The sequence below is a fragment of the Ursus maritimus genome, unplaced genomic scaffold, assembly GCF_017311325.1.
Source record: "Ursus maritimus isolate PB19 unplaced genomic scaffold, ASM1731132v1 scaffold_14, whole genome shotgun sequence".
NCBI lineage: Eukaryota > Metazoa > Chordata > Mammalia > Carnivora > Ursidae > Ursus > Ursus maritimus.
In genome coordinates, this window is record NW_024423786.1 from 14,301,081 (window position 1) to 14,322,192 (window position 21,112).

The following is a 21,112-nucleotide window of genomic DNA, read 5'->3' on the forward strand; positions in this document are numbered from 1 at the left end:
GATCAAGCCTGGCATTGGGCTCCCTGCTCAGTGGGAAGTCTACTGCTCCCCCTGCTTGTGCTCTTTTGCTCGTGCACACTCTCTCTCTCTCAAATAAATAAATATGCAAGTAAATAAACAAATAAAAAGCTAATGGGATGATAGACACATATGGGTACTGATGGGGTGCCCTGGTAGTCAGACAAATGAGAGGTCAATACCGAGGAGAAACTGAGGAAGGCTTTGGAAAAGCTGGCTTCTGAGTGAGGACCCTACTGCCTAACTTCTTTTATAAATATTAATATTATTAAATATTTTTATTTTATTAATTGTGTTAAATAACTAAATATTTATATTAAGACATGAAAATATTTAAATAAAAGGTGATAATGGACATGTGTGTTGAGTTCAACTCATTTTGGCTAAGGGAAGCATCGGCATTCTTCATCTGGTTTTTGTGACTATCTCAGTCAGTTGAGAAAAAGAACAGTAACTGATCTATAAAATAGTTGCTGATGTTTACAGAGCTGTGCGTTTAGAACGTTACAAACCTTACCCTATATAGTGAGTAACAACTGTCAGAATGCATTCCAGGTGGTCAGACGCCAGGATATTCTTAGACACTGTATTAAGCTGCCTGTGTAAGGTCCAGTGTCTTTCATTTTTGATGGAGTAATTTTGGGTGTGCCTAGAAATGGACTACAAGTCTTTCACTGTAAAAGGCTTGCTCCTCACTGTGATTGGCCAGAGAATTGTTTTAATTTTAACAACAGGAAAATACAGTCAATTCTTGATTATCTATGTTAATGGAGGAGAAATAGTGGCATGGATAATCCAATATGGTGTACAGAAATCACCTTATGGTGATTACATCAAATTACTTTAAAAATTACATGACATTTTAGTAGTTAATTATGTACTATTTATGTCATTTTTATAATTTATCACTCAGCATTCAACGTTTTTGAGCATACTTTGCAGAAAGGTAAGGGTGGTGGAAGAGACTGGGAAAAGGTTAATCAGGATTTGAACATTGCTTCCCGGATGTAAATAACCAAAAATCTGAAAGTAGGAATAACTCAGTCATTCTATCTTCAGATAAAAAGCTAATGGAAGCTCCCATCACGCAGGCTGGAAGAATTCTGAGCTCACCTGAGAAATGAAATTTATCACTCATGTCTTCTGCCTCCAAGCAAAGATGCTGTTTTGTACAAAGGGTGTTTGAGCTCTGTAAAAACTCAGGACCACTGGGAAAATCCAATTATCTGGCAAAATAGAATTTCCTTTTAAACAGTTAAATCACAGGTAGATTAGGTAGTTTACACACACAAAAAGAAGGTAAGAGTCAGCACTTGAAATGGTTAAATGACCAAAGCAAATAGGCCTCTTCCTAGTGCTCTTGCTTCAGTCACCATCCCAAGTGGGAATATATTCCATTTGACTATAGTATTTGGGACCCGGGCCCAGGGAAGTCCCCTTGGATAGCTAAGCATAGAAACTGTGTTCTTAGATCTTCCTAGTATCTATTATCCCATCTCGTGGAAACGTCATCTCAATTTTTCTCTCACAGCTATCCCTTTGCTATGAGTGCAGGTTTGGTGTGATCAAGGATATGGAGCGGAGTAGCATCAAAATCATAAAGCCAATTCGTTTCCAGAAAAGCACTTGGAATACAATTTCCAAAGTTCCTGCAGTCTGGATTCTTAGAGTAGCCTGGTTCTTATTCTCACCAACACTTGGCCATTCAGCGTTTCCTCAGCTCGTGTGACCTAATCTGTGTCATTCCTTTTTGTTTGCTCAACTTAGCCAGTTGTTTTCCGTTGCTTGCAACCAGTGAACCCAACCTGTAACCACCTCGGAAGCCAACAAATCAGACAGATGTGGGTGAAGGTGCCTACGATGCACTTTCTAAAATACCTTCAGCTCAGTTAGACAACAGCTAATCCAGGTCCTCATTTACCAGATAATGAAGCAGAGAGATACAAAGAACTTTTTCAAAGCATAAAGTTTGAAGCCAGGCCTTCTAATGCTTTCCACCACCTAACAAAAGCAGTGACACAGTCTTCTCTGGTTGGGTCACTGTGGCACACAGGCGGGCAACTGATGCAAAATGCTACGTCAAAGACCCCTTCAGTGAATTAATCAATGATTATTTATTGCAAGGCACTGTGCTAGGCACTATGGAGAGTACATGGAAGATAAGACCAAAGTCCCTGCCCTCAAGGAGCTTACAATCTAGTTGGGAAGACAAGGCATAAGTACAAGGAAGATTAAGTAACAATACAGGAGTTAAGTTAAAATGCAAGATAACAGTACAAGAGATTTCCAAAAGTAGTACCTGATTAATTACTAAATGAGTGGTATTGACAGGGCTTGCGGCTAATTCACAGGAAGGACATCCTAAAGGGCTGAAGTGTGGGAAGACTTCACAGACAGCTGGGGCTGGAGCTACGCTAGGACGGTCGGGAATTGGGTGAGAAAGAAGAGTGGGGAGGGCACGATCAAAAGGCACAGAGGTGAGACCAAAAGCAAGCAGTGTTTTGGGGCCAGTGAGGGCTCAGTGTAGCCTGGTATGAAGTTACGTTATTAGATTAAGAAGGGCCTTAAATGATCAAGTTAAGATTTTTCCTTTTAGCAATGGGGTGGAGGAAACCTTAAAACAACAGATATCCCTATAGGTTAAACATACAAAAGACTTAGCTAATCAAGAGGAAATATTAACGTTTGATCTTCAGGATATTTGTGGATTTTGACCCTCTGTGCTTCCAAAGAGGATTTGAAATGATGTCTTCAGGGTTGTCAGTTCCAAAGGAATAGCTTTGGATCATGGCCAGAGACTTTTGAGTCCCTCTATCGTCTCAAATTACAACGAGCACAAGGGTGAGCTAACAAATTCCCTGACAGGCAGGCAGGAAAAATGCTCCCAAAAGACAAGTATCTTTACAAATGACAGAATATTTATTAACAATACCTTTAAAAAAAGAGTACATATGCTAGATCACTGGTAAATATCATTTACACTGGGGTTGGGAACTACCTGGGGTGTCATTTTTTTTTTCATTCATTTTATTGTTTTGTTGATTTTTGTGTGTGTGTGATTTTAAGTTCTGTTGTATTTTAACATAGAAGTAACCATATCAAACTAAGAGAGGAACACAGCTTGAAATACTGACAATATTTTTTTCTGGTTACCGCCCTAGTTTTTACACAAGTGGAATCCTGATTATGACTTTATTGGATAAATATAGCTAGAAGGTTGAAAAGTTAACTTCTGTTATTTGTAAGCAAAAATGACAAATTACAGGCAAATTTGAGCTCTCTGAGAAAGAAGAAAAGGTGGCAGAGTGTTTACATGTGAAAATTTTTATAGAAAATTTCATTGCCTTTTATATGCACTGTTCCACAAGTGTCAGCTTACAAAACCTCCCCCATTATAACAAATAGTTCTTTTCAAAAGAATATTTTTTTTGATATTGTCATTTTCCAATGTGTGATTTTAAGACCTAGAAGGTAAAGCTTATAAAGCAACGAAGCTACCTGCTGCAAAACAGGATAATCATCAAGATAACATACAGTTATACTAAAGATCTTTTATCGTGTCATGAAAAAATTCTTTGCGGCAACTATTTGCTGAAATAGGAGAAATTTGCCAAATTCCATACATGATTTTGATTCAAAAGAAGGGCTCTATTATTAAAGACATACACATATATAAAGAAATTATGAATCCATCAACAGAGAATTACCTTTTTAAAAAATGTACATTCAAGACAGATACATTTAAAGATAGTAAATTATCTTTTATCCTTTGAAAGACTTGATTGACTATAGTCACTTTTGGTCTATGTTACTACTGTATATGTAACTTCAAATTTAATGTCTAAGATAACGCTACTACAAAGACGATGCTAACTTAGTTGAGTGAAAGGAAAGTCTTACTGTACAATGCTAAATTCAGGGATGGGAATATTGCACAAGGTACCTCTTGGGCAGTTAGTTTAGGTTTTGAGTTTGCAGCCATTCCTGAAACCATCTCGAGTTGTGTTGAACAACAAAATTCACAACAGGGTGGGAAAATATATTGTACATATCAAAAGGACTTGATCCAATGCATTAACCGTCCAAAGAGTCATTTACATACAGTAGCCTTGAGTTACAGACCAAATCTTCAGCTGTTCTGCCACTGAATCTTGTAAAACTGTACAAGTAATTTGTAATTTATTTACCAAGAAGAGTTTCAAACTCTTTCTCTAAAGCAAATATTCTCAAATAATAATTGTATGATTGTGTTGCCCATAGCATTTTACAGCAGAGGAAAAAATTAATATCTACATTTCATGTTAACTTTAAAAAATTCTATAAAACACTAAATATATAATAAAAAATATGCATATAAGGACATATGTAAACTGCTTTGGTAACATCATATTACAGATGTCTTCAGTGCATTGCAGAGTTTCCAAAGAAACTTCAGACAAAGCTAGATTTGCTTTGAGGAAGTACTGTATAATGCCATTCCTAAAGAAGCAAAAAACATTTTTTTTCCAGTAATAAGATGTACTTGAACAACAATATTACTTAGTACTGGGTGTCTTCAAAACAACTAGCTAAATGTTGCTTATATTATAAACAGCAAGTCCTTTAGATAACTTTTGTCATAAACTGGACCTGGCTGTGAGGGAAATCATGATCGTGCTGATGGCTGACAGTGTACATGCATTTGAAGTGGAAGGTCCGGCTCCTCTTGCATAGGCATCTGAAAAGAGAGAATAAATTCACTCAATACTGCTTCACCCTAGCTACAGAGGAAAACGAGGCCAAAGGGTTTTAGGCATCAGCAGAACTGGCCAGATCCTACCAGAAATAACAATTTCCTAATGACTTTTTAATATCAGTTCTATGACTACCTAGCCAGGAACCTAAGAGTAGGTTATGGGACATCTCTGGACCTCCGTTGATGCATTTGCAAAATAAGGATTCTACATCTAATGTGAAAAGAAACCTCAATGTTACTAATAACATTACTAATGAATATTATATCAATGATGCAGCAAAATAAAAGTTACTGTTCCCTTTTTAACTCTACCTCTGTGTTGGGCATAGAGCCACGGGACACTTGATTCTTACAAAAAATGTAAGCACATCTGGTATTGTTATTACATTATTTAACAGATGAGGAAATTAGGGCCCAGAGAAGTAAGATAACTTGTCTAAGGTCAACCAGTTAGTAAATAGCTGAATTGGGATTCAAATCCACGTCTGTCTAAATATATCCTTTTCTCCCAACAAAATCATCTCCATCCTTTTAAATAAAACCTTTTCTAATAGGTCTTACATTTTTCATAGTAACAGATTACCAACTGTTGTTCGAGGTTCTCCAAGATTGTAAGATCTTTGACCAACAAAATGGACCATGTTTTGAGGGAGAGAACATGTTTTTTTCACAGTTATATCCTTATCATCTAATATCAATTAATTATACCAATATAATTGCTTATGATTTGTTTTTTATAATGAATTAAACCAAGAATCACCAATCTAAAAAAAAAACAACAACCAAACAATCCTTACAATGATTAGAAAGTATGAAGTCAGATTTTAACAGAGTGAGATAAATTAACCTCCATAAAACCCCAATCTTGTGTTTTTGTGGCTTGGTAATTACTTCCACATCTCTGGTTCCACATCTCTGGTTCCTTTCAACAGAATTTAGAGTCCTTGCCTTACTGAGGTATAGAGACCAATTCTCCCCAGTTTTTTTAAAAGACAAGAATGCTGAGGTGCCTGGGAGGCTCAGTCTGTTAAGCGATGGACTCTTGATTTAGGCTCAGATCATGATCTCAGGGTTGTGAGATCGAGCCCCGCGTTAAGCTCTGCGGTGGGCATGGAGCCTGCTTAAGATTCTCTCTCTACCTCTGCCTCTGTTCCTCCCCTACCTCTAAAAAAAAATAAAAGACAAAAATGTCTCTATGTTTATGTGGAGAAAAGGTACAGTAAATATAAACTTCATCTGGAAATTGACAAATCACTCCTGAGTCGGGAGCATGGATTGCTGCAGCCTCTGTCTCCACGAGGTCTTGTTCTATTTGTCAATGTTAGCAAATTCCAATTCAGGGGAAGGGTAAAACGACCAATGAACGTTTCCTTGTCTGGTCAGAAGCATCTACATTTTACAGATGAAGTTAAAATTGCTTAGTGGATGCTTTACTATAACTTGGTATCAGCAAGACATACTAGACCCTTTTCCTCATCTGAAAAACAATGTGATGAACACTTAGCAGAGTGTCTGAAACACAGGATGCTGTGGAGAGAATTTTGCCCAAGATTTAAATACCATGTCTTCACTGATGGCTTGACAATCTCTATCTCCAGCCCTTTATCTTGAGACAGTTAAACCCAAAGGCCAGTGAAAATCTACACTTAAGTATCTAGCTGCAATCTTTTTTTTTATTGTGGTAAAATACACATAACATATAACTTGCCATTTTAACTCCTTGAAAGTATACAACTCAGTGGCACGAAGTACACTCCAATGTTGTTCAACCAGCACCACTATCTAGTTCCAGAACTTTTTCATCACACCACATGGAAACCCAGGACCCATTCAGCTGATATTCACACCACTGGCCAGCAACTACCAGTCACTAATCTGATTTCTGTCTCTGTGGATTTGCCTTTTCTGTTTTTTTTTTTAAATAAATGTAATCATGCAATAAAAATAATATTCTGCTGAAATATTTGCAAACATAGTATTTAAAAAACAGGATTGAATATATATATTTGCTCAAAAAAAGAATATTCTCACACTGCTCAGTCTTCGTAAATAAAGATAATCTTGACTATATATAGACATATGTATTTATGTACATGTTACATACACACATTCAAAATTAATAGTGTCAAGTTCAAAATATTTTTAGCCACAGACATTGAGTTATATTGTTTTGCTAAAGACAAATAGTTACAGCATTTTAAAGAACGCTTTGCTTTTTTCTCCTGACTGAGTCATGCTTTTAACTTTCTGAGCTATAATTTTACAGTTATTGTAGATGCAAACCACACGTCCACATGGGAAAACCTGTGTGATGGGTCTGGGGCTGCTTTAATCTGATTTTTTATTGGGAACTGATTAAATCAGTCAAAACGAGTCAAATTGTCTTCTCTATGAAACTGCCTGTGATCAGCAAACATCAGTTGCCTGCTGAAAGGGGACAGTACTGCCCATTTTCATAGAAGACTTTCTTTGTGGGCTTCACTTTGCCCAAGCCTGGACTCATCGGGAAGACTTAGGAGATCTAGCAGCAGGGGGAGAGGAGGAAAGAGACACTCTTACTTGATATCTTTGGAATTCGAATTTGTTCACTGCTGCTGCCATCTCCTCCATCACTGAATGGCTTAATTTCTATTATATAATCTTCATCAAAAGGCAAAGAAAGCTCCACTGATGTTTTATTTGTCTCAATGACAGATGTGCTGCTTTGTCTGTTCCATCTGTACAAGACCTGCCAATATAGAAAGAACAGGTGTCACCTGCTGTCCTCACAAAGGCCCCGAAGATGGAGCATTCATTTGTTCTCACCTCTGGGCACCAGCGAAGTGTGGGAACACTGAGGTTGTCAGGCTGCCCACACACACTTGGGAGGCTCATTTATAGCAAGGGACATGTCTGCAGCCACCGTTTCATTATGAGGAAGGAGTTTACAGGACACCACAGCACAGGGACGGAGGTAGCATCTGTCAACCAACACACCGTATGGCCTCACATAACCTCTGGAACGTTCAGGTAACATGCCTGGAAAACGAATTCCTCTTGGAGGCCATATAGAGCTCAGTTGCACGTGAGGGACTTTGGCCATAGAATCAACTTGGCCACTGTGTGACTATACTCCTATTTACAATGTGAGCTTCATTACATGGATGAGGAAACGATGACATTCACCTCGCTGGGGTATTTTCAAGATTGCATAAGGATTGCATATAAGTGATGGACTTGGCTCAAAGGAAGCATGGAAGACATACAGTGTTTATGATGGCTTAAAGGGAACATGAGATAAACAAACATCCTTGGCAAAGGTAAGAAACACAAGGCAGGCATCACACATTATTATTATCATGAATCCTTCAGAGAAAGCACATTTCAGCACAGGGAGATGATCTCTGAAAGGCAAGGGCAGGAACTCCCTTCTCCTCCGCCTCAGAACCTTTTCTGAGCTACGTGGAAAACGGGATATTCTGTGGTGATTACTGTCTTTCCAGAAGTGTCTATAGCTTCCACAATCCCACTCATGTTTCCCTTCTTGGCCTCCCCTGGATGGGAGTCCGGGGTGGTGGCTCATTTGATGAGGTTCCCAACTAGGTCTCCTGAAAACACATCCCCCTGCCTTGAATTACCTACTCTGATTGCCACCAACTCCAACCAGAAACAAAATCTAAAAGCCTGGACAAGTGCATCTACCTTTTTGGATATAACAACTGTGATGATAACAATCCTGCAAATACTTTCCGATGTTGACTGCGACATAAGCACCTTATCAACATCGCCATGTTTAACTGTCACAACAATTGGACAACACAGGCATTATTATTCCATGGCACAGATGAGAAAACAGAGGCTGGATGAGGTCACAGAGCTGGTACGTGGCAGGGTGAGAACTCCTAAACCCCTTCTCTTAAATCACAATCCTCCAACAGCTCCAGTTTCTCCTGGTAGTGAGAAACAGAGGGGTGGGTGATGAGTGTTCTCTGTCCTGGCTGTGTGGCAGAAGCACTTGGGGAATGTGTAAAATAGTGACACTCTAGCCCAGTGCTTCTCAACACAGTGGAGGGGGGTGGAGGGGCAATTTTGCTCCTCTCTCCCAGGGGGCATTTGGCAATGTCCGCAGACATTTTTGGTTGCCACAGAGGCACTCCTGTTTACTGGGTGGGGGCCAGAGATGCTGCAAAACATCCTACAACGCAGAGGACGGTCCCTAAACCGAGAGTCCTCCAGCTCAAACTGGCCAAAGTGAGGAGGCTCAGAAGGCCTGCTATGGCCCCATCCAGAGTTGGACTCCATGGAGGGGGTGTTGAGGCTGTGGTACTTAAAAAAAAAAAGAGTTTGACATGATGTTAATGCGGCTGGAAATCCTGGATTAGATCAGGGATCTAACCCGTGTATCAGAATTGCCTGGAGGGCTTGTTCAAACACAGATCACTGGACCCCACCCCAGAATTTCTGACTTAGTAGGTCTGACGTTGGACCTGAAAATCTCCATTTCTAACAAGTTCTCAGATAATGCCAGGGCCTCTGGTTCAGGAACCATGCTTTGAGAACTGAAAGGTTAGCTCACATTTCAAAATTCTGATCTGCTGGGGTTAAGGATAAGGCCACTCCACTACTGAGATAAAAACCAAACACACATAAAATTCATAAAATTCCCTCAAAATGGTATAGATCCCATTTGTTCCCTGGCATTTCATCACCTTAATTTATATCTCTCTAAGACAAGGTGGAAAACACAATTTCCTTAAGGTGGAAAGATTCATAAGCGCCCCCCTCCTTCTCTGGAGCATCAGTCGTATCAAACTCGCCATCCCCTCGTTAACGAGCAGGCTCAAATAAATCCTCAGGCACATTCAGGAGTGTCAAAGCGTCTCACCACGGCCCTTCAGGAACATGGGCTGGCTGATGGGATGCAAGGGCACAGCTGGCTTTGAGGAATAAATTGCTTCTTTGATTTACCTCTGGTCCTTGCCAGACAGAGCACAGAGAATTCAACCAGTTTCAAATATAAATCCAAAAGAAACACTTCCAGGAAAAAATAGCCCCGTTATCAGTGCGGCTTATCAGTCTTGTAATATTAGGGACTGCATTGGAACCTAAATAAAAGCCTGTAAAACCTTTATTTACACCACTCGGTTTAGCTGATTGATTTGAAGGCTGTGCTTGCATTTCATATAATCCAGGGTGGAAGACCTGGAGAAAGAGTGGATTCATGGGAGTAATGATAACAGTAGCAAACGTGATTCAATGCTTACTTTCTGTTTGAACGCTGTATGTTCTTTTTCTTTAATGAAAAGTTAGAGAAGTTTAGTTTTTGTTCTTATCACATTAGACAGCATCAACAACCTGAAATTATTTTAGTTGTAGTCCATTTTTCAATGTCTGGGTGAAACATCAAAGTGGAGATTTGTCCTAAGTTATCAAAGATGACAGGTGTTGCCTTGGGAATCAGTATAAGTCGCTAAAATGGAGCCATTGGATCTCTGATTTTCTTACTAGATGTAGATCAATATATGAAGTGTCCAGATCATCAATACCCCAAAAAAAGTGAAGTCACTGCCTCCCAAAGGTGTGATTTCCTTGGATTTCAGTGACCTTCTGGGGAAGGTCCTTAGGGCACAGTTTTATGCTTCTGTTCTTGCAGCTGTGGTCCCTGGATGTTTTTAAATCACTGAGACACTCCCATAATAAAGGTTAACAATAGGACTCTCAGCTACTTTCCCTCAAACTGGATTTCCTCTGCTCCTCGTCCTTCACGGGACATCCTTGCATGCTACAATGAGCAACATTTAGGTGATTTGGTGTTCTATGGCAGTTCCCACTCTTTGGCTACAACCATCACAGTGATTTGGATTTCTGGACCACTATACCAGGGAGAAAGATGAGGCAGTGGTTGGTATCAGAGCATTTAATTGTGTTATTTTGACCTGTGCTTTGATTCAAAGCACTATCTATGGAACCTGGCAGGGAACCTCTCCCCACTTCACTGACACAGATATATACTCAGCACCTGGAGATGTCCTCCTCCAAGCAATGAGAGCTCTGTCACTACCTACTATGTTATGGGATGCCTGGGCTCTTTGACCCTGGGGAGCTTTACGGTGGCTTTGGAGGATCTGCCTGACATCTTCAGTGGGCCAGTGAACACCGTATGTTCTAAGACCATTACCTCTTGAGGTCGGCACCCTTATTATTCTGATTTCAAAGATGAGGATGCTGAGACCTGAAGATACTATGCAATTTTCCCAAGGTACCATGAACAGTGAAGGATAGAGTTAGCATTCAAATGCAGGCAAGTCTAGGTCAACAACCTATATTCTTAACTCAGCCTAGTTTGGCCACCATCTGTGTGGGAAAATTGTTTCCCCTCTCTGGTCTCTGTCTTCACAAATGCAAAACAAGGGAGGTTAGAGGGTAGAAAACCGATGGCCCTGCATATTTTAACTGTTTGGCTCTTGTAGTGTTTATTTTATTTCAAGTTAGATGTCCACATTTAAAACCATCCTGCATATTTTAACTGTTTGGCTCTTGTAGTGTTTATTTTATTTTAAGTTAGATGTCCACCTTTAAAACCATCCAAAAAATTATACATGAAAAAAATGTTGCGTTTTACTGAAAAACTGGAAAATATGGCCATACTGTTTGGCAACACTACGTAAGAGCTCAGAAGCCACGGCTGCTTCTGGACAATGAGAAAATCTCTAATTCATCATAGTCTTTCATGCTTCCTGTTGTATCACATTGGCATGTGCCCACCTCAGAACCTTTGCACATCTGGTTCACTGTGCTTGGAACACTCTTTCCCAGAGAACTGTCTATCTTTCTCCCTTTTTCATAGCCCAACTGAAATGTCTGCGCAAAAGTTCAGAGAAATATGAAGATACTAGAAAATTTCTCCTTTAATAAAAGAGAAAATGCCATCCCAAGGGGTTAAGTGATTCACTTAGAGTCACATAGTCAATAGAGGACCAATATGTGGGTCTCCTATCTCTTTGTGCTATATGCTAGAAGGCCCTTCCAGAAGACTTTGCTCTTAAAAAAGGCCCAGTAAAAGGTCTGAAGATTAGTTTTTAGGGAATGTTTCTCCATTGGTACAATACAAATCACCGTGCCATGTGAATGAAAGAAAAGGAATCCATGACAGGGAGCATTTTCCTGAATCTCTAATCATAATACCTAAGGTTCTACCACCAACTATGTCAACTCCCAATTCCAGCTCAGGTTTTATCACCTACTTTCGAACAGTCCCATGTTTTTTTAACTAGTTCCTGACTAGTTAAAGCTAGTTAAACTGCCTATCTGCTACGCTCAACATCTCTGTGCAAAAATGCCACAAAATATAGCCTACAGACTGGTTTTGTGTGGCCTGCATTGCACTGCCTCGAATGTTGCTTCAAACTGAAACGAAACAAGATATTACCAATTGCTTTTAATTGTGGCACCAAGGCCATTCACATTTTCTTTTCTAGCTCTTTAAAGTCAGGCTAACACTCTGGGATCAAGCCAATGAATCTTCTACAAATTCTTTGCTTCTTTTTCTCTGTATAAATCTCTCTAACTATACGAACATGAACAAAAATGATTAACCATTCATAATATTGTTGATTAAAAAAAAAAAGACAACCAGGACAAGCACAAAACAAAGCTGACAGGAGAGATGTTACAAATGTGGTTCTTCAAGAGTTTTTGAAGACACAACCACAGGGTCTTCAACCATTTCTGATTGACTCTGCCTGATTCCGAAGTTTAGGCAATTTCCTACATCTGGCTTATTGCCGTGGACCATTTATAAAACTCAGAGGAAACCACTGTGGGGACAGAGATGCCTAGAGGGGCTGTGGGATGTCATCAGGGAAAGTGAGAACATAGTTCATATGATTTCCTGAGAAGAGACTGTTCTCACTAACAGCAGGATTAGGGGCCTCTGCAAAAAAGAAATTACCCACTTTGTATCCTTTTACTTCCGACTCATTATCTAGGGCCTTCACTTGATCCCAATTCAGGATAATTTTGGAGTCCGATGAATTCCATATGATGTTTCCAGGGGGTTGACTTGGTGCTATAAAAAAATTAAGATATACGAAGTCACAGATTATTAAGTCTCAATGGATTCTGAGGAATATCTCCTTACTAGAATTCAAGAGTGGAAGCAATTTAATGGGCTATTGCACTAATATGTGTCTTCAAGGTCACTAAAATCTGACGAGATACAGCATTGCAAATGGAAAAAGATTCAGTTGGTCGCCTAACATTGATATCTAAAAGAAGTAGCCTTTCTCAGTGAGGAGAAAAACATTTATCTTTCTGTCCTCTGGAGCAATGAATTTTGCATGGTGTTCGGAAAGGTTCAGTTAAAATGCTAAGGTAAATTTGAATCCACATAATGATACCAATTAGTATGCAAATGATCATTGGGAGGTGGGGATGGGGAATGAACTGGGGATATGTCTGATGAATCCCTAAAATATTTCTGAGCAAGGATGTTCTTACGTGGCTTTCTGGTTGTCACATTGACCGTTGCACTGGATGGGCCTGTCCCCGCAGTATTATACGCCTTGACAGCTAAATGATACAGTGCGCTGCCTTTTAAATTGGTGATTTTTGTTGATGTCTGATTTCCAATTGTTCGTATTTTTCTAGCATTTTCTTCCTTGTCATCATGTCTCCAGTATTTAACCTGAGAAAATAAAAGGGAAGACCTTGGAAATCATACCTATTGGGGATATTTCCAATATCATCAGCTGACTTTTTTAAAAATGCAGATTGTTACGATTGAATTAATTTTTTATACCAAATCATAAGCAGAACTTTCAGAGCCAAGGGGTTGGTATGCTCTGAGAACTTACCTGCAATAGGAAGGGCCCCCTTTTTGTTCTGAGCTTCATAGTAAGATGGAAAATTGGCACAACCATTGTTGGATAATTCTCGCTTGTCCCCCACATTTATTTTGAGCCCAAGTGATACTGCGTGTGTCAGAAGTCAAAGCTCATTTTGCCAACCCTATTGTAAATGCTTAGACCCACATGTATTTTGAAAAAGATTTCTCGAGTGTACCAGAGAAAGGGTGATCTCACAGTGGAATGTTAATGATTCAACTAATGTCTACTAGAAGCCATTGTTCTTTGAAACAAATGCCTCTAAACGGGAATCTGAGTCTTCTTCTCAATAGACTGTGTCTTGAAGGTCTCATTGAGGGGTAGATCTTTCCCAGACCCAATGTACATATCTCTTGCTTACCTCATAGCCTTGTATCCGTCCTCTATTCTTCTCCATGGGGGAGGCCCAGAAAACTTCAATGTCTGTGGCAGACAGACTTCTGGCAAAGATGCTGGCTGGTGGTTTGGTGGGTTCTACAGATGAGTGTGGAAAAAGTAATTACTCTATCAGTTGCATCAGGATAGACTTCTAGATACTGGCATTATAAGGAGCAAATAACCAATGACTGTATAACAGCCCTTAGTGATTATGACCCAAATTTAGAAGCCAAAGACTTTGTCTTTACCATGTCTAGTACCACTCCCTTCCAGCTATTAATCATGACTCCTCTGTAAAATGACCCTTCTAAATTTGGGGGTAGGTGGAAGGGAAGTAATCCAGGACTGCTTGAATTTAAGCACCAAGTTTTCATAGCTAGTAATTCCTTTAACACACATCCTTCTTAATTAGCGTTTGCCATAGGTGAGAGTCCTGGTCACTGGATTATGAAAATCAGAGCGTAGAACAAAGGAAAGCCAACTGACTTGAGTAAGACTCAGTAACACTCTCCTGAGTGACAGTTCAGTCCTAAAATCAACAACATCTCAGAACTGAACAAATATCATATAGAGAGGCAGCATAAGTCATACCTTCTTCTGCAGAATATACTACTGTAGTGGGACTGAATGGGCCTTCTCCTTTATTGTTGAAGACGCCCACTTTAACCTCAAAGGGAGAGAAGGGGCGCACGCTCTCATTCCTGAACACATATCTGGAGGCATCGGCTGATGCCAGGACTGTCAGCATCCAGATCATTTTGCCATAGGGCCGGAAGGCCACCACATAGCCAAAGCCTCTGCCATTTTGTAATTCCTCAGGGACCGTCTGGAAAAGAAGGGAGGTGGTCTTCAGAAATCACAGCAGTTTGATTCAAATGCTAAAACTGTTTTATTTCACCCTACCTCCCAACATTCTTATATGCATTCTTCCCCACCTATCTTACTTTGGGTTTTGTCAAGAGACTTAGGTTTGGGGCTTGCCATCAGTCTACATTAGCTATGGATGAGGTATTGAAGTAGGGTTAAACAAACAAACCCCAACGAGAACCTGTACTGGACAGCCTGGCTTCTTGATGGGGGAGACACAGCTCTGAAGTTCTTAGAAATGACTATGAAATTCAGTTGATAGTTGATCTAGAAACCAACAATGCAACATGTACCATCCAATACAAATCTTCCTCCAGTGCCAAACAGACAAAATATCTCGTTGAAGATCTCATCTTGGCTCAGACAAGATCTTCCCCCTCAGAACTGAGGACTTAAGCTGGAGGGGGTGAGTAATTTCTTTTATTGCTGGGGCTTTAGTTAAATGAAATATTTTAAGTTCGGGGACTACTTAGTTTTGTTTCAAAAACATTAAGAATCCTTACTAAAATTCCAATCTCCTCTCTCAAAATCAATTTTTAATAAATTGGTGACTAACCTACCTCCAAGTTGTTTTAAAAATACCTCATAGAAGGGGGCCTCAGAAGCAAAGTCAACTGCCAGGAAACCGTGCTGGTACACCAAATCTATTGCTGGCCGAGGTTTTTAATCAATTGGCTATGCATCAATTCAGGAAGAGGGGAAAACTGGTTTTCTTTGAACCAGCCTTCATGGATATATATATGTATACATTTTTTCTTGTGTTGTCTTCCATTTCATGATTGTTTTTTCTGTGATGAATCCAATTCAAACTTAATTCAACAACTGATGGGCAAGCACCATCTTTTCCTGCTACCCATTAGCTAGGTGAGAGGGAGTGTTTGCACCCCACTGAATTTTAGCTCTTCAAAACACAGGAGAAAACTTCTCAGAGTTGTTTAACATAGAGGAAAAAAATAAAATAGCCTAGACTACTGTACGTTCCTTTTGTTCCATGATTCATTTACCTCCCAGGTTATAACCAGTTCAGATTTGCTGCCTCCGCCACCACTGACGTTAGCTGGGGTGACTTCGGGGACTGTGCAGGAAACAAAAAACAAGTCACGTCAGGTGTTAAAAGCAAATGAGGGGCAGGAAGGTCGCCTGGCTGAAGTGACTCACTTTAAACAAATACGCCGATAAACATATCTTTGTCATTTGAGATCAGAAACAGTGTGGTCAAGTGGCCCAAAGCATCAGCTTAAAGAAGTGAAACGTACCAAGGAAATTGCTGTTAGTTACCTGTTTCCCATTCAACAAGGTACACAAGGTATGTGACAAGTCTGACCAATTGAGTTCAGCTCCATGTCTGGAGGCCGAGTTTCAGCAGTTTGAAAGGACTGAGGTTCTGGTTCTAATGCTTGGATAGGCATTTATTAACCATGCGGTGGCACACAGAGGACAGACAACACACACTCTGCCTGTGCAGAGCTCACAATGTCTTGGGGGTCGAGAGCACACGCAGAACAATTACAGAGCAACGTCAACGACAAACAACAACACGGTGCAGACAGAATGAAGTGCAGTGGCGTTCTCAAGTAGGAGGCTGCTCAGAGGAGGGCTGGGCTAACGGCTTCTCGGAGGAAGGTGAGTTTTGAGCTGAGTGCTGAAGGAAGTGGTGGACATAGGTTGACCCCTGGCTCACTGTGCTTAACCTCTTTGATCCCCAGTTTTCTCTGTAAAAGAGGGGAAATTATGCTAGCTTCCTCCTCAGGACTCCTGAGAGGAATCAATTAAACGACAGTTTTAGAGGGGGAAAAGAGCATGGGGATTAGCTAGTTATCATCATGTAAATGAAAGACTCCAGACAGAATTTAAAAATTGATGACTGGGTTGTTCCCTCAGTTAAAGCCAATGACATAAATCTAGATGGATTTCTGTCCAAAGAGTAGGGTCAGGGTTCCCACTTGCTTAGGAACCTTCAACAAACATATCACCTTATCACAGCTGGGGGCTGTGCAAAGACCCACAAGGAAGCCTCCCACTTCCCAGGAGAGAGTACAAGTGAGGCAGATGCATGTTATTCTCGCCCTGTGCCCAAGCTGTGCCCACACAGGGTCATACTAAATTGCTGACCGGGCTTGTATGAATTAGCAGGATGTTCCGAATCTTAGCTTCTGGGAATGGCTGATACTCTAAGAAAATCTTACTGGATATTTCTGAAGAACTTATTTTTGCAACTAGTGATTTCTGTGTGTTGATTTTATTTGAAATGTGGGATGTGTATTAAAAAAATAATTCCTGGTTGAAGAATCTTGGTGACGAACCCACGAAGAAAGAGTTGGTGTTCAGAAGAACTAAGCACAGGGTGTCTCTCCCTGTACAAGGAGACCCAGTGAAGAGTGAGATCTTAGCTCTTGAAGCTGAGCATCTACTGGCCTGATTTCTGATCATTAAGTCATTCAAGGGAAGGGGGTGCTAATCCAGAGCCTCATTAGGGCTGAAGAGCAGGAAGAATTCAGAGCCTTTTCCTAAGAGATTATAGCCACTGGCACAGACTCTCTGTGTCCTGCTGCTACTCACGAGCCTCTTCTGTCCTCCGCTTCTCTGAGGGCCGGCTGGGTTCCCCGATCCCAATCACATTGGCGGCAACTGTGCGGAATTCATACTCAACCCAAGGGTTCAAACCCACGACAGTCGCTGTGAATGTCTTTCCATCAATAAGCTCTGGGACTGAAAGACATCAAAAGATGGGGATGTTTTATAGGATTCCACGTTAAGCAGATAGGAGCTTCCATCCATCCTCATTACCATTACTGTGTGCTGAGGGCACTGGAGTCAGTCTGAGACAAGCTGTATGACTGCTGTTACAGGGAAGCAATCCCAGAACTCTCTTTTACTAACCTAACAAGTTCAAGTCAGATACCAGCAGACGACATTATGGTCTTCAAGGCCCCAAAGCATTGACAGTAATCATTAATGCTATCACCTAATACATTTTTCAGCATTTACTGCACAGTGTTAGGCACACTATTTACTTTTTACAAGTAAAGTAAAATTACTGTCCTCATTTTTATAGATGAGGAAAACGTGCCTTGTAAGGGTTAGGTTACTGACCCAAGATTGCAGTGGATTTGCACCTTTGACTGTGTGGTCCAAGCTCTTTAACCTATTATAATAATGAAGTTAACAACGTTACAAATCTATAATGCCACCGACAGGAACTGTACTAACATATCTCAAGAAATAATCTGAAAACATGAAAGGCCATGAAGAACTCAAAAAAAGGAGTCAGAGAGGCAGAATTTGATCATATTCACCCAGCTATATTTGGAGAAGGGCTCCTTCCCAAGAGGTCATCATGGCCCACCGGTTGATACTAGAGGCCAAGAAGCTGTGGACATTGCCTCCATGCTCGCTGAACAACTTTTTGAGTTTTAAACTGGTTATCATAAAGATTTTCCATGTGAGGGGTGCCTGGCTGGCTCAGTCAGTAGAGCATGCAACTCTTGATCTCAGGGTTGGGAGTTCAAGCCCCACAATGGGTGTAGAACTTACCAAAAAAATAATAAAATAAAATAAAACAAAACAAAACAAAACAAAACAAAACAAAACAAAACAAAAAGATTTCCCATATAGCCCAGAAGACTCAAAGGGAGGTCTCCTGTGACAAAGCTGAGGTCATCATACTGGTGACTAGGATTCAGTGGCTGCCAGCCTCCTTAGGCCACACTAACACAATCCTAGCCTCCAAAGGTGTAGAGTGTGGGCTTTGGAGTCAGACTAACTCGATTCTAAACTTGAATTCACACTTAGTAGCCCACCGACCTTGGGTAAGTCTCTTAACCTTTCCATGCCTTGGTTTCCCTACCATACAATGAGGCTAATAACAGTATCTATTCACAATGTTGTTGAGAAAATCTAAAAAAAAAAGCACTTAGCAGAGCATATAGCACATAGCAAGAGCTCAGCAAATTCTAGTGTTTTTTTTTTAACCATCGTTATTATCCGCAGCAGCATCTTCATCCTCTTTCTTTTTTCATTATATTTCTGTAGTACTTCCTGTTCTTAAAAATGTTTCACAATTGTTTCTCTTTTGGTTCATAAACAATTCTTATCATGCCCATTTAACAGAAGGGGAAGATGAAGTTGTATAGAGAGTCAGGGCTAGCACGATCCCCTAACTTCCAGATTTTTTCTATCTTCCCTTCCTAGCCACCCTTGTGACTCAGAATAAAGTCAGAGATTGAGCTGGAAACACAGAAACCCATTTCTGAGGTTGGATAAGCTGATGGGAAAAAAAATGATGCTGTTAAAATCAATACGACTCATCTGAATTGCACAGAACTAGGCCTATCACTCCATGCATTTATTTCTACCTCAAAACATTAAGACTGCACGGCCAACCCTTGGGGACCAGAGGAGTGTGTATCTTGCTTGCAAAAACTACTTGTTTGTCCATTCTTCCTCAAATGAAACCTAGATAAAATAACTAGAATCAATTTGGAAGGGCAGGGATGGTGTGGCCATCTCATATAGTTTTGCATATAACAAAATCTCATGCCTCTTCATGTCCAAATTTAGCCATCAAAAAAAAAAAAAAAAAGATACCAAGTCAAGAGGGCCCAGGCAGTCCTTAGTTACTGGTTTCTTGAGAGCCATAGACAAACTTTACAGAGACTATGTAGACTGGTATAATCCACTGCTTCTCAAAGTGTATTAACAGCAGTACACGGATGATTTTAGGTAATATGCAGATTGATGCATTTTATTTTTACAACTAATGAATTTTAATACGTATGTTAAGAAAAAATATAACCAACACACAGACCTAGCATTTCATAGACATTGTAGCTTAGGACAAGTTAAAAAACAAACAAATAAATGTGAGTTGATATAAAGAAAAATATTAACTAAACGATAGTACCATTCACTGAGGTTTAGGAAACACTGCCATAATGTATCATTCATAGCTGCGTCTGAGTAAGAACTTTGATGGCCCTTGGCTTCTGCCACAAAGCTTTGTCCATTATGCTGAGTTTCAGAAGCCTCTGTGAGACACTAGCACCAGGCATCCAGTATGGTACCTGTATTGACTGCTTGCCAGCCCACGGAGAATGGAGTCCTGGCTTGAATGACATACATGGTGATGGGGCTGTGGTTGTCAGGTCCGGGTCTCCAGGAGAGCTGAGCGGTGGTATCTGTAATTTCATCTATGGTCACAGCCTCTGGGGGTCCTGGGGGACCTGTGAGAGAGCAAGACCCTCGGAAGTGGAGCATTGTGTTCACATGTCCAAGCAAGGGGTTGCATAATTGAATGCAATGCTGATCCATTCAACCATTTATTCAACCACTCACAGATTCATCACTTGTCAATTCCTTTTTGAATGCCTGTTGGGTGCCCAACATTCTTCTAGGCTCTGAAACTACAGAGATGAATGAGACACGGACCCTTCTTTCTAGGGGCTCACTAAATAATCAGAAAAAAATAATAGGTAAACAGAGAATTAAAATAGAATACTGGTTCGAAATGCTAGGAGAGAATATTGAGATACCACAAAAACTCAAATTCTTAACTTCATCTATCATATACTTACAGGTTTCTGGTATGGGTCAGGCAGTATTATCTTTGGATAGAGTAGTGATAAATGAAGATGAAAGTCTTTTGGAAATGGTCATTTCTAGCACTGCAAATGTGGATTTGAGCAGAACTGGATTTGGAACTTTGATGGTCACAATGCTGCTCCACACATTTCCACTGTACTGTAATTACTGATCCCACCCCTGCCCCAGATCATATGCAAACACACCCTTGTATGCAAGGGAACTTCTGTGAAAATGGCCAGTGCTCAAGAGTCAAAAGATTGTGGTTTCTTCAACACAACTTCAGAATCGGGCTGGAGTCTAACGACCCTCATTTGCAGTTTTGTAAGTCATACCTGTATTTTTCCCCTTATCTTCCTGATGTTCACTGTTTCTGCCCATGTATTTAAACCATTGAAATGAGAGGAAATCAGTTTTAAATGAAGGCTTGGAAATCTTAAATAAACAGAGGATGGAAAGCAGTAGGCAAACAACCACAAAATATCCACCAAGCACAGCCCCAGAGGCGTCTTAGACTCCGACAGGAAAATCTCTTACCAGGCAGTTAAATGCACTTTCAGCAAGACACAACTGACCACCTCAGGAGGGAAGGTGATGGTGAGGTAGACATGATGACAATCCTCATGTCCCTGAGGCAGGAATAAGGAGATATTCCTGGGAGGGCTTTGCT

The 21,112-nt window shown here is 40.4% G+C and overlaps 1 protein-coding gene across 1 annotated transcript in view; it reads right to left on the reverse strand.

Annotated features, from left to right (window-relative positions):
- Positions 1–2,112: 2,112 nt before the first annotated feature.
- The window catches only part of CNTN4 (contactin 4), a 297,038-nt gene continuing 278,038 nt past the window's right edge, over positions 2,113–21,112 (reverse strand). The window contains exons 14-22 of the mRNA XM_040628130.1: positions 19,926–20,084; positions 17,422–17,571; positions 15,867–15,937; positions 14,587–14,821; positions 13,979–14,091; positions 13,232–13,418; positions 12,688–12,800; positions 7,313–7,481; positions 2,113–4,735 (exon numbers count right to left, since the gene is read on the reverse strand). Of these exons, the coding sequence (XP_040484064.1) occupies positions 4,635–4,735; positions 7,313–7,481; positions 12,688–12,800; positions 13,232–13,418; positions 13,979–14,091; positions 14,587–14,821; positions 15,867–15,937; positions 17,422–17,571; positions 19,926–20,084 (1,298 nt within the window). The 3' untranslated portion in view covers positions 2,113–4,634. The remainder of the gene's footprint in view (positions 4,736–7,312; positions 7,482–12,687; positions 12,801–13,231; positions 13,419–13,978; positions 14,092–14,586; positions 14,822–15,866; positions 15,938–17,421; positions 17,572–19,925; positions 20,085–21,112) is intronic.